Here is a 13,531-nt window from a genome sequence, read left to right on the forward strand (position 1 = left end):
TCAAAGAGAACGGTTTTATTTTGTTAGTATAGCGTAATGAAAATTTGAACTTCAACAGCAACACTGTAAAAACCGTTGTCTAAGACCATCTAATAGAACGGTTTTAAAGTGTAGCATTTTGGCAACGATTTTTATGCGTTTCTTTTGTACAATTATTTAAACAACAATAAAAAACCGTTGCTTAAATACAAATCATGGTAACGGTTATAAAACCGTTCTTTAAAGTAGTCAAAGAGAACGGTTTTAATTTGTTGCTATAAAATAATGAAAAATTGAATTCAACAGTAACACTATAAAAAACCGTTGTCTAAACCTATCTGAGAGAACGGTTTTAAGGTGTTACAAAATTTGGCGTTGCTAAAGGCCATATTTGTTGTAGTGATGACAGAGCACAATGGCGTCGTTTGATTCATGTAGCCGACCCCACTTAGTGGGACAAGGCTTTGTTGTTGTTGTATTTAATTTAATATTATTTTATATTTTACTATTTATTTAATTTAATTTTTTATATGATAAAAAATAATAAAATACTCAATAAGTATTAATATTATTATATTTGTATAAATTGATAAAAAAATTCAATAAATATTATAAATTTTAATATTTGTCCTTCTAACTTCTTTACATATTCTATAGGATATATATTTCAATTTTTATATAAAATAATAATGAAAAATCAAAGAATTAATGCATCTTTTAAGAAGAAGGCTAATATTTAAGAAGGAGAACATATAACTTTTATAATATCAACACATGTAGATAGTTATTCTACTTAAATGAATCACGAAAAAAGTGAGATACAACTTTCAAAAATTCAAAAAGTCATATCTGATGAGTTTGACTTTAATTTTTTGGAACGAGACCTTGAAAAACGGTTTTAAATTTGGCAATATCATCCAAATCAGAGAGATGAAATTAGACGAGATTATCTTAAATGGGGTTCATATAAAAAATATTTTGACAATTATTTTTTATCTGGCCCCCCAAAATTTTGTTTCAGGTTCCGCCACTGATTATTATTATCTTCGTCGTCTTCTTTTTTTATATATGTTCAAAAATCTAAAGCACATAAAATTTAATATATAATACATAAATTTTAATGCACAATACAAAAATTTTAAAAGATTATATATTCGAAAATATTGACTCAACCAGTAAAATATGCACGACATATAAATTTTAGTGTATATCACATAAATCTTAATTTATAACACAAAATTTTTTTAAAAATTACATACCCAAAAATATATTAAATCATTCAACTAATAAAATACATTTACAACAAAAATTTATATACTATATAAAAGTATTTATGCAAAAAAAAAAAAGACATACGCACATTTTTTTTATTAGACTTAGCTAACTTAATTGAACTTATTATAAAAATGCTTTTACATCCAATATCACCTATATAAAAATATGAAGTCGGGTCTTGTGGTGAAAATAAGAAAATTTGTACTTCCTAAGAAGGAATATCAAATTTAGGGCTGATTTGCTAGGAAAGATTAAGAGCAATTTTACTAGGAGGTAAAAAGATAATTGAATTTTAGTGAAAATTTAGGTGCAGTCGAATTTATGTGAAGTTGATAACTGAGAGTCGTTAGATGATTTGACTGATTTGATTAAATTTTTATCTAGCGACTCTCAGCTATCAACTTCACATGAAGTGGACTGCACCTGAATTTTCGCCTTGAGTTTTATGGAACTAGCGGTGAATCACCATAAAGGATTAATAAGCAAAAATTATTTGCTTGGGACATTCACGTCCTAGAAATTGCAACTGGTCCAGTTCAAAGACGTTCTTGGCTGATCGATTCTATAAACTCAATCAAACGGTCCAAGTTGTCGTAAGAAGAACCACTTTCACTCACACTCTTTCGAGCTAAAACTGCCCATTTCTCCGCTGATTGAAGAAACTCCTCCTTCCTATTAAGCATAACATCATTTACCATGTTCTCCACAACGTTCCTATCACAAACATCTTTCATGTCCAACCCAACCTTCCAAGAGTCACTCACCAACCTGCTATTCACCTGTTGATCCGCAAAGTATGGCCAGCAAATCATAGGCACTCCAGCCACCACACTCTCTATGGTCGAGTTCCACCCGCAATGCGTCATGAACGCACCAACGCTCTTGTGTGCAAGAACCTCCACTTGCGGCACCCACCCAACCATTAACCCTCTTTCTTTGGTTCCCTCCACCAACTCTGCTGGCACTCTCTCCTCTTTTCCTTCACCGGCCGCTATCAAATCTGATCGCACCGCCCATAAAAATTGTCTCTTGCTGTTCACCAAACCATACCTAAATGCAAAAAATAAAAAAAGAATACTAGGATGTCAGTACTTTTTATTAATATTTAACCAACATCTTATTTTTATACCATTACAATTTAAGATTTAAAGTATTAGTTGAATAATAGACAAAAATAATAAATTTTATTAGTATATAATATTGTTAGTAAAAATATGTGATAAGAGTTTAGTTAGATAATAATTAACAAACCAATATAATACATGATATATAGATCACATAGAACAATTTGTATTTAAATTGAATTTTACATATGGATATAAGTATTAAATATAGCAAAAAAAAAAAAGTCGCACGTTTATTTTATAAAAAAGTTTTATAATAATGGATTTACATATTTTAGTAGTTCATTTTTAGCATTGATGAGATAGTTTTGAAAAACTAATATATATGAGAGCAAAAATAAAATTGTACCAAAACTCCATGAGACTCTCCTTCGTCATGGTAGTGAAGCTACCAAAGCTGACGTATATGACTGATCTGAATGGCTGAGAATCGAGCCACTCCATGCAACTCATGTCCTCTTCCCACATGCTGTTGTTTGACGTCGTTATGGAGGTTGGTGCTCTGGATTCACGGTGCTGATGGAGAGGCCCGACGGTGAAGATGGTAGGGAAGTGGCGGCGTATGTGAGACAACGCAGGGGCTTCAAGATCATCAAAGGTGTTCAATATGACGGCGCTTGCACGGAGCGACTGTTGGGTCTCGGAGACGACGGTTTCGAAATGAACATGGGGTTTCCCTGTGTCACGGTTTGGACGAAAGAAACTTGGGAGGTCTCGACATCGGAGCAAGTTTTCCATTCCTGGTATGCTAGTTATGAGCCGGTCCATGTCTTCTTCCCCTTCAAGGATTTTCAACATAACATACAGCATGGTATTAGTCACGACTCATGAAAATGAGATGATTTAATTTCTTTTGAGTAATGCTAAGGGCCAGCAATTTTTGTGATTGTTAGCCATTAACTAGTCATCAACGATGATTTGATGGTGTGAGATTGGTGTGAGATTTCATCTAATGGCTCACCTTCCTCTGCTAGTTACATGCTGGCTAAAATTCAATAAAACTGCTGGTCTCCTAGACTTTTCCATTTCTTTTTAGATTAAAATAATTCTTTTTACTCACACTTATTAAATTTTATTTCAATTGTCATGATTTTTAACAAAATTATTATTATTAATATTCAATATTATTTTGAACTATTAATACTAAGAACCGGATTTAATAGCATAATAAATTTTAAGAAATAAATTTAATAGTAAAAAAAAATATATTATAAAAGGAACTCTAAATCTTCATTGCTGGTTATAATACCCGATAACTTTATAAGTTTAATATGGTTATATTATAATCATCATTCCTCTCTTAAAAAAATATTTCAATATTGATTATATATACACTTAAAATTTTTTATGAAGAGAATATATATTACAACAAAGCATCAAATCATTTATGAGAATAGAACTCATTTTCCTAAACTAACTAAACATAAAAGTAATTCATAGTCATAGAATAATATAAAAGAATTCATAACATTATAATCTCATAATATATTTACTATTCTTAATTTTTTTAATGTTCCACAATCCATGTTAACTTGAATATCAATGTCTTTATAGATACATCCTCTTCATAAAAAATGTCAAACTCAAAACATATATTGAAAATTTATAGAATAGAAAATAATAACAACTTGTTTTCATATTACTTTTTATAATTTTATTCAAATGATTTCTAAATTCAAAAAAGTGGATCTCCAGTACTTTAAGATATCAATATTATAATACTTTAAATGCTTATCCCAGTCATTTCTATAGACTATTTTATCGACTGAGATTAAAAGGTTCGAGCAAATATTATAACATCGAGTCCTTTTTTCACTATAAAAAATTTTCGTGGATCCTATCCATGCTATTTTCTGATGAACTGGATTCTCTGTAGACAGAAGCAAGTTCAGAGCATACTTAATGACACTAGATAAGGAAGAAAGAAATAACACTAACTAAACTTTCAGAGAGAAAAGAGAGACTTAGAACATTTTGTGAGATATGAAAAGTGGATATATTACAATGTTTCTTGAGATCTAATTACAACCGGGGTGAGCTCCTCCTTTTATAGAGGTCTCCATATGACAACAATATCTTACAGAATTTAAACAAGTCTATCATACAATGCCAGCTGATATTTGCTTGTCTGGCTAAATGATAAGTGTATTTGAAGATGGATTTGTAATCTGGGATTTCAGGTGGTGAATATGTTGAGGGAAGTAAGACAGGTGAATATGATGGATATGGTTTATGATACATGGATAATGGGTCTATAGCCAATGCCTGAGGTACATCGGTTTTATCTTTGTCCATCTCAATCTGACGAAGTTGGGCCTTGACTTGAACCAGCTCTCTATTTTCTTGCGGAACTCTGGGCCAAAGTACCTATTATCGATATGAGTTCTTGGTCAAGTTGAAAAGCTTGTGTAGAGAGTCAGTTCTTGAGTTCAGTAACTTGTTCTGCCACATATTCTAATTGTGCTGAAAGACCTTCAATTTTTTCTACAAGAGCATCAAGAGTGTGGTCTATTTAGAGTAATACTTTATTTTGGCTGACTGCATTATCCGTGTGCCAATTGAGGACTTCTTCTTGAGGAGTTGTAGTTTGATGTCCATGTGGAATAATTCCTTAAGAAATTACGTAAGGTCTTCTAGTAATTTTCTTTTCATCAGTCTGGGTCGCCAAAGATGAAAATTCTTCCTCATAAGGTCTGAGAGTTGCAATGTATGGGATTGTTTTGGCTGACCGATAAGAATAATCCGTAGAACCCTTTTGAGATAGTCTTTTTTTTTTAGCTTTGGTGCCATATCTGCATCATCAGGGGGCTCAGGTCTCTTATATGAGCAAGAGACTTGCTGTGATCTTTTCTTCTTTTTCTTATTCCTTCGTCGCTTACCATAATCTTCATCATCAGTATCACTTCATTGGTTAGGACAATCATAGTCAGAATCACACATGGAGGGATCAATATCCCAAATAAAGTGGCCATTGAGAAACATAAACAGGTTTTCTATTTTCATAGAAGTGCACAGGTGTATCATTTTGATCATGAGTTGTTTGCATTTGAACAGGAGAGATCATATTAATCCTTCTAAAGGATGGTCCTCGCATAGAAGTTTGCCTAATTACTCTTGGTTTCTGAAAAACAATTGTCACTGTTCCATCACTATTGTGGGTAATAGTTGGAGATGCTGTAGTATGAATATCAACCCGTTCTTTTGGAAAAGCTTTCTTATAATCAGTGATCCATTCCAAAGAAATGATAGAAGAAAGTTCTTCAGTAGTGATCATCCTTGGGATGTTCACGATTGCTGGTCCTCTGGCATTATCTGTGAACATGAATAATGCTTCTTCTGTAGTGTTTGGAAGATTGAGATTGAGAGCATGGTCTTGAACTTTGTAGAGGAATTGGTGGTGCAAGGTGGCTTATTCAGCATTAGAGTCTTGGATTACCTCGACTAGTTGTATCTGCATTTTTAATCTTTGAGATATCGTTGGGTCTGAAGCCTCGTGGTAAAATAAGGAGCTATAGTAAGAATGACACTTCCATTTGAGAGTGTAGTAACTAAAGTCCCAATCAAGGCATGTTGGTATTTCTTGAAAGTGAAATTCAAAAGAGTAACTTTAGCTATTACCGGAAGGGATCTTCTTCCATGAAGGGTTAGGATAAGCCTAACTGCTCCTAGATGTAGATGTGTGTAGCCTTGGTTTTGATAATTTTGGATGAGTTCTTGTGAAATTTCTAGGGTTATATATTGTTCAGCAATAGTGGCTTTTAAACCACATTTTTGTAGATGAGAAGACTGGATAACTTCTTTTGGTGGAGAAGAAGGGTTCTTAGTTATAAGATGACGGATGCAGGTGAGGATTGATTTAATTTCTTTTGTCTTTGGTAGAAGGAATATGGATTAATAAGTGGGTATTCAATAGCGGGAGTTCTGGAGTCTTCTCGGGATGAATTTTACCAATTGATCAATTTTATTGGCAAGAATTTTCTTTAGACTAGGAGGTAAACAATCTATACTTAAAGAAGTAGAATGATGCATGGGCTCTGAAAAACTTAGAGATGATGAAGGGTTCATATTTAACAATTTTTCTTACTTGCTTTCACTAATAATACCTTCTTTTTCCGCTTATAACCTGAGGCTCTGATATCGCAGGGAGTAAATTTTTAGTACTTCAAAAATTTTAAATATTCTTTTACTTTTATATGTAATTTTAGATATTATATAATCATATATATCAATAATGTCACAAAAGATATATTTTTAATTAAAAATAATACAATGAAAAACAGTTAAATAAATAACATAGAGAAAAATATTTATAACTACAATTTTACTATGTTATCAACAGTATTTTTGCCAACAACTCTTATTTATAATTGTGTGTTTAATAGAAGTGTTTTTGTGAGTGTATCTAATAAAAATATCTTTTTTTATAGTTGTGTTTAATAAAAATATTTTTATAAATATATTTTCTAAATATATCTCTTTATAGATATATTTAAAATATAATAATTAATTATTATTAATAATAAATTTACAAATAATATGTTGACACCTACCTTTTTCCTTACGACTATAAATATCAAAAGACATAGATTGATATGTCATGTAATGGATTTAGAATATGTGGTGAAGGTTTTTTTTTTTTTTTTTTTTGGTTGTAGGCGTCCCTATTTAGTGTTTACCAAGTCGGAAAAGTGAAATACGGCCGCAATCCAAAAACATCCAACAATGGTATACGAATTACGAAAAGTCGCAGTAGCTTAGAGAAGACAAACAGAAAGTCAAATACTGTGTGTACAACGTAAATGAATAAATATCTTTCATTTTTTAATCAATAATGGTACGAAAAGTAGTCTTAGTAGCTTAGACAACATAACCTTTTTAATTCTGTAATCACCATTAAGCAATAACGCGCTATAGTAGTAACATTAAAAATTGTTTAAATGTATTAGATATATAGATATTCGAACAAGACGAGGAATATGCGTGACATTAATGGGTAGGCGTACCTGTAACAGGGAGTTCGTTTGACTGAAAGAGGTATGGAGCCCAGAAATAAGTCCAGAAACAAGAAGCACCGATGGTCCGAAAATGAATACTTGCTACTCCAACTTCTTCAGCCATATCATTCGCCAACTTTGCGAAAAGTCCATCAGCTACCAAGCAAGTCACCTTCTCTTTCACCAAAATGTCTCTCAGAAGAGGCTTTCCATGCACCTTCAGCGACAGAAGCGGCTCCGCAGCTCGCTCCCCTGACCGAGGGTGCTCCTCCGGTAGACCGTCAGGGATGGTCTTAAACCGGAGCGTAGGGTAGCGAGCCAGGAGGGATTCTATGTCGGCGAAGCGCGTGAGGCGGTTGTGGGTGTGTTCTGTGTTGAGGAAAGTGACGTGGAGGTTGCGGAGTGCAAGGAGCTGAGCAAGGTTTAGCATGGAGTTGACGTGGCCCTGTGCTGGACATGGGAAGATCAGAACATGAGCTGAAGATGTTTGCGGCGGTTTCATTTCTTGTGTTGGCGCTGAGATGACTTTTTTTTTTTTTCAGCTTTGGAAAAGACAACTACTAGAGGAAGTTTAATTTCCCAGCTATGACCGAAGCTAACCCGGTTGGAAGGGAATGAGACTATATGTCCATATATAATGATTTCCATTTCTTTGGGTCATGATGCATGCCTATACGCAATGACAGATTCCTTTTTTTTTTTTTTTTGGTCAGGTCAATGATAGATTCTTTTATATATATAATATATTAATATTACGTTAGTTGGTCGAAAAATGCTTTGGACTTTGAATGGTCCAACAAAATTTTAGTTGAAAAAATATTAAAACAACTGTGCATCTTTATTTAAGAAGAAACAAGAAAAAAAAAGTATGTAACCATGTATGCATATTGTGTAGGTTATTTTTGTTAAATTTAGATTAATTTAATTATAAAAGACACTTTTATGTATAGCACTACTAAAGTCACAAAATTATTGACCTAATCAATGGGGTAAATAAGATATTTTTTTTCAAAAAATTTACGAGCTAAATCTTAAAATAGTCTTTGAGATTAATGTCATATTTTAAAATTATTTATGAAATTGACAAAAATACACTATAATAGTCCCTTATTTATTTTTCATTAACGACATAATGACATGATTTGATGACGTGGGTTGTTAGTGTTACGTGTCACTCAATGATTTGACCATGTGTAATAGTATGATGTGTTGACCAGTGACACGTGGCATGCTGATATAGATGGTTGTGCCACGTGTCACAATACTATTTGACTACGTGTCTGTTTGTGTCACGTGTCACAACATTATTCGTCCACGTATCATCCATTATGTCATCATTGTAGATGTACCAAATTAGTTCTTTACTTTGCATTAAGTGACTTATTTTAGTCCCTAAAATTGAATGTCATGCACGAAAAATAAATGTTTCCGTTGTGTGTATATGGGTTAGACCGAAGGCGCTTCAAGCACCCTCACTACTAATAACTAAAGAAGTCAGATATGGTAGTGAAGGTATTTGAAATATCTTCACTTCAACTCTAAGACGGTGATTAAGGGTACACACAAGAAAAAATATATTTTATAAAAGTACTTTATTTAAATAATATGTGAAAAATAGAATTGAAATTAATGGGATTCAAAGATAATGAGAATTTTGAATTTATAGAAAAAAAAAGAGAAAAAACTAGTGAATGAACTAGTTTGGTACACGATATTCAATTTCAGGGACTAAAATGAGTTATTTAACATAAAGTGGAGGATTAATTTGGTGCAATATTAACATAATGGATGACATGTGGATGAATATTGTTGTGACACATGACTAAATAGCACTGTGACACGTGATACAATCATCCACATCAGCATGTCATGTGTCACTGATCAACACATCATCATACCATTATATGTGGCTAAATCATGGAGTGACATGTGTCACTAACAGCTCACGTCGTTAATAGAAAATGGATCAAGAACTAACGTAATACATTTTTGTCAAACTTAAAAACGTAATTAGTGCAATTACAATTTTAAACACAATTTTAGTGCACGACGAAACCATTTTGGAGTTTAACTTGAAAATTCACTTATTCTCTTATAATACAGGATTTATGTTGAATTATTATATTTGGTCTGGACATATTTTAAATACAATAATTATCTGATACACGTAATTTTATATTTAATTATATTTTAATAAAAATTATAAAATAGATTGTTAATATATTTAAATATATACGATTATATGTTGGAGTATTAAATATTAAATTGATTTATACAGTTAAAATAAATTTAGAAATAATTAATATAAAAAATATTTAAAAATAATTTAATTAAGTTAAAATATTTAAATATTAAAATTTGTCTAAATTATATTATATATAACAAAAAATTAAAATTAGTATTCGCCATGCGGTGGCCGATGGTGTGAGTGTACATGATACTTGATAGGTCTGGAGGGGAAGTGTGGTTGGTGGCGCAAGTTGGCAGTTTAATTTTTAAAACAAGAAGTAGCGGTGGAGGCGCGTGGGTTAGTGATGGCGCTTCTTGGGGAGGACGGCCGGGGTTACGAGCTGGCGCGGAAGCTGGAACGCTACGGTGTGTGGCGGAGCTGGCTTGGCGACGCTGCCTACGCCACGTTCTCACCGTTCCTGTCTTCCCCTTCGGCCTGGGACTCATTCATGTCTTCTCCCTCCTCCGATTCTTCCAAATCTAGGGCTCACCTCTTTCTCCAAATGAGGGTCCGGGCTCTCCTCTTCGACAAGGCTTCTGCTTCTATCTTCTCCACTTCCCCCAATTCAGCATATTCTTCTTCTTCTTCTTCGCTCACGCTACACAACCTCAATCCTTTTTGTTAGTTTCCCTTTCATTCTTCTTCCTCGTCTTCTGAAAATTCCGAATTTTTTTAAGTTTATATTATTTTATTATTTTTTTCTGGAGGGGCAGATTTGCAGCTGCACGCTGATGATGTTTACTTCACCCTTGAGAATGCTGCTTCTTCTTCTTCTTCCCAAGATGGGGTTCAAACCGCTACTATTTCTTCCTCAAAGGTATTTTCGTGTCATTTTGATCTGTGTTCTTTTTGCTTCTCCAATGAGGTCCGTTTGTATGAGTTGCATCGGAAAGTAGATTAGAGGTAGTGGAAGATCAATAGAAGACTATAGATGAGATAGTAAGATGAACTTATTTTTTAGTGGCTTGCCTAAGTTACCATTTATTTAATGATTCCATGATTTTGGAAGGATATTTTAATAAATAGCTGATTTTGTGGAGGGAATGTTTAAAACAAAACAATAATTTTCCCCCACTTTGGTTCTTAGAATTTCTTATGTGTTAATCAACATGAGTGACTGGTGATGCAGAACCAATCCAAATCAGGTTCTGGAGCTGGAACTAGATATGTTGACTCTGATATGGATGGCATGTCCCAGAGATACAGGAATGATGAGCTGCCTGAAACTTGGTATAATCAGATGATTGAAAAGTATAAGTCCAACAAGAAATTGGTTTTGGGAGACAGAGAATTGCCCAAGCGTTCACCTACAGAGATGGCTTCCTATGTTACATACATTACTAATCTTAAGAAAAGGCGGCTGCCCTTCAAGGAAGATCATAATTCAGTTAATGAGCAACCAAATAATGGTAATTTAGTTAATGATGATTCAGAAGGTTTTCTAGAAATAATGTATGCTTGGAACTGTGTGCCTGAGAGTGCACTTACACCAACTGACAGAGTTGAGTATAACCCCAAGGTTAAGTTATTTGGAGTTCTTGATACCTTACCTCCTGTTTCCACAAGGAGTCCTGTTATGATTGAGAGACTTGGTATTAGGCCTGAGTATCTTAACATGGATCAGGGAGGAGGCTTGTACCGTGGGAAATCTGGACCTGAGGGAAACCCTAAAGTTGTTGGCCTTGAACAAGCAACAAAATTGTCTCAAAAGGTAGTGGCACGTGCATTGGAAAGTGTGGGATTTGAGGCTGCCATGGAATGCCCAATTGCACTCTTTGCTGAAGCACTAGGCGCTCACATTCATAAATTTGGAGAACACCTGAAATTACTTACTGATAGTTATCGGAAACAGTGTTCAGCCATTGAACTTCTAAAGATGCTTCTCAAAATAGAGGGCTTTAGGTGAGTTTAAAACTCTTCTATGTTTATTTTCAGAAATTAAATTTATGTCTGTTAAATTTTGCCTTGCCAGATTAGCCTTCTTTTGTACTGTTCTACCTCATCTCACTTTGATGATGGTGTGTGTTATCCTGTATCATTTTCATCTTTAAGAGAATACGGTAAAAAGCAAATTAGTTTTTTGGTTATTATTCTTTCAGCAAGCATGTTTGATGCACATTTTGTTGGCAATATTTGTACTATTTGTCCTGATCTATGTTTTTTTCTTTTAAATTATTTCATCATAAACATAGCATGCTCCCATCTTAACATGCTCCTTGCTGTTCCCAGTAATTTTGCATCATTATTGGACGCTGTTAAGGATGGTTCTAGGAATATTGTACAACAAAATCATCAAGTTCATGGGATTCAGTCACAAACGCAGCCACAGCAGCAGAGTTCTATTCGAATACCTCAGCAAGTACTTATATCTACTCCCTTGTGTTTTGTTATATACTTGTGTATTTTATGTGATTGGCAAGTGATCAACATGAACAGCAGTATAGCAATAGAGGAACTAAATATTATTTAGGAACATTTATAGTCTTAAACTTAAATTGGAGATGTATCTGGATCTTCTTCAAAATGGAATAATCCTATGCTCTATGTTTAATTCACAAAGAATCAGCCACTTTATTGCTTCCATGGGAAACTGATTCCTTAGCGAGGTGCACAAGTTATTTAGATAGAATGTGTTCATGCAACTTGTCATGATTCTGCCATTTGTGTGGCTTAAGGAGGTTTGTTTGAGACTGCAATTCACATTCCATATCCACCTCGTTCACTGTTTTTTTTTTTTCTTCTTAGGGTTTTCGTTCAATTTAGACCATCTGTGTGTTACAATTCCTTGGTTGGTTAAATAAAATCTTTCCATTCGGGTAATAGCTATATGAATGAGAATGTTAATATGCATGTGCAGGTACCAAGGCAGATGCATCAACAAGTACAGCAGTTTATTCATTCACAGAATCTGGCTTTTCAGCAGCACCAACAGCAGCAGCAACAACAGCAGATGCAGCAACAGCAGCAGATGCAACAACAACAGCAGCTGCTGCAACAACAGCAACAACAACAGCAGCAGCAGCAGCAGCAGCAGCAACAACAGCAGCAACTGCTGCTGCAACAGCAACAGCAACAGCAACAACAGCAGCAACAGCAGTTACAACAACAAATCAGAAGACGGGCAATGTCTACACCTCGCCCTGCTATGGATATAGATAAGGAAAGACCATTGGTTCAAGTCAAGCTTGAGAATCCACCAGATTTACCGATTGATAATAGTGCCTTCAATCCGACCAATTCCAGACATCCTCAAATGCAGTTAAGGCAGCAGCAGATGCCTGCGATGTCGAGTTTCCACTCTCAACCTGGTGGTCAGTTCAGGCAAATGGGTTCCCTACAGATGCCCCCAATACAGTCGCAGTAAGTTACTTTGAATAATTGAGTGGATGCTACTATTGGATTGAATTTATGATATCCTTGTTAAGATTTTGTTGATTTATGTTTCGCAACTAGGAACACGGGCATGGTTAGAGCACCACCTGTCAAAGTGGAGGGCTTCTCAGAATTGATGGGCGGAGGTGGAGATTCTTCATCAAAGCATGATTCAGATGAAAGCAGACTGACTTCTCCTAGTGGTAAATAGCTACTCTAGTATTTTTGACAACCAGCGTGTGCATCAATGGTTTCTTTTGAAGTTGAGTGGTCTATGACAGTTTTCATGGCCATTTTGTATTTTTCCCTTTACTTTGTATAGTAGCCCGTATAATAGCGTAAACATAGAGTGCATGATAGCAAGTGTAGCTTGTTGGATCAAATATCTGTTGAGCTGGTTGACCCTTGGCGTTCAATGTTCTAGGGATGTTCTGTAATAGATTACAAATGGATCAAATTTTGTTGGTATATATGTATGTTTAGAATGTTTGTGATAATTTATGATAACAACGTATCTTGGTAGGACTGTAGGAGAAGCTTTTGTATCATTTTTATGC

General features: G+C 34.2%; 2 protein-coding genes across 3 annotated transcripts; one reads left to right on the top strand and one right to left on the bottom strand.

Moving 5' to 3' along the window:
• Positions 1–1,729: 1,729 nt before the first annotated feature.
• LOC130982128 (7-deoxyloganetic acid glucosyltransferase-like) lies at positions 1,730–8,028 on the bottom strand. The gene is made up of 3 exons (XM_057905997.1): positions 7,382–8,028; positions 2,728–3,157; positions 1,730–2,304 (listed from the first exon to the last, which is right to left on the bottom strand). The coding sequence occupies exons 1-3, from the start codon at positions 7,872–7,874 to the stop codon at positions 1,791–1,793; spliced, it is 1,437 nt and encodes a 478-aa protein (XP_057761980.1). The 5' UTR covers positions 7,875–8,028; the 3' UTR covers positions 1,730–1,790.
• Positions 8,029–9,791: 1,763 nt separating this feature from the next.
• On the top strand, positions 9,792–13,518 carry LOC130982488 (transcriptional regulator DEF1). 2 transcript variants are annotated; one of them, XM_057906509.1, is made up of 7 exons: positions 9,792–10,222; positions 10,316–10,419; positions 10,732–11,121; positions 11,227–11,504; positions 11,832–11,961; positions 12,460–12,962; positions 13,056–13,518. In XM_057906509.1, exons 1-7 carry the CDS (start codon positions 9,907–9,909, stop codon positions 13,183–13,185), a joined length of 1,851 nt encoding a protein of 616 aa, XP_057762492.1. In that variant the 5' UTR covers positions 9,792–9,906; the 3' UTR covers positions 13,186–13,518. The 2 variants fall into 2 exon arrangements, with proteins under 2 accessions (XP_057762492.1, XP_057762491.1); XM_057906508.1 differs by having other exon boundaries at positions 10,732–11,504.
• Positions 13,519–13,531: the final 13 nt, after the last annotated feature.

This window comes from Arachis stenosperma, chromosome 5, assembly GCF_014773155.1.
Source record: "Arachis stenosperma cultivar V10309 chromosome 5, arast.V10309.gnm1.PFL2, whole genome shotgun sequence".
Taxonomy (NCBI): Eukaryota; Viridiplantae; Streptophyta; class Magnoliopsida; order Fabales; family Fabaceae; genus Arachis; species Arachis stenosperma.

Excerpts from the sequence above, each read along its gene's own strand:
- LOC130982488 (XM_057906508.1), top strand. The coding sequence starts at position 9,907 with ATGGCGCTTCTTGGGGAGGACGGCCGGGGTTACGAGCTGGCGCGGAAG. Across the intron at positions 10,420-10,731 it reads CTACTATTTCTTCCTCAAAG|AACCAATCCAAATCAGGTTC; the intron begins GTATTTTCGTGT and ends CTGGTGATGCAG. Across the intron at positions 12,963-13,055 it reads ATGCCCCCAATACAGTCGCA|GAACACGGGCATGGTTAGAG; the intron begins GTAAGTTACTTT and ends TTTCGCAACTAG.
- LOC130982128 (XM_057905997.1), bottom strand. The coding sequence starts at position 7,874 with ATGAAACCGCCGCAAACATCTTCAGCTCATGTTCTGATCTTCCCATGT. Across the intron at positions 3,158-7,381 it reads AAACGAACTCCCTGTTACAG|GGGAAGAAGACATGGACCGG; the intron begins GTACGCCTACCC and ends AAATCCTTGAAG. Across the intron at positions 2,305-2,727 it reads GAGAGTCTCATGGAGTTTTG|GTATGGTTTGGTGAACAGCA; the intron begins GTACAATTTTAT and ends TTTTGCATTTAG.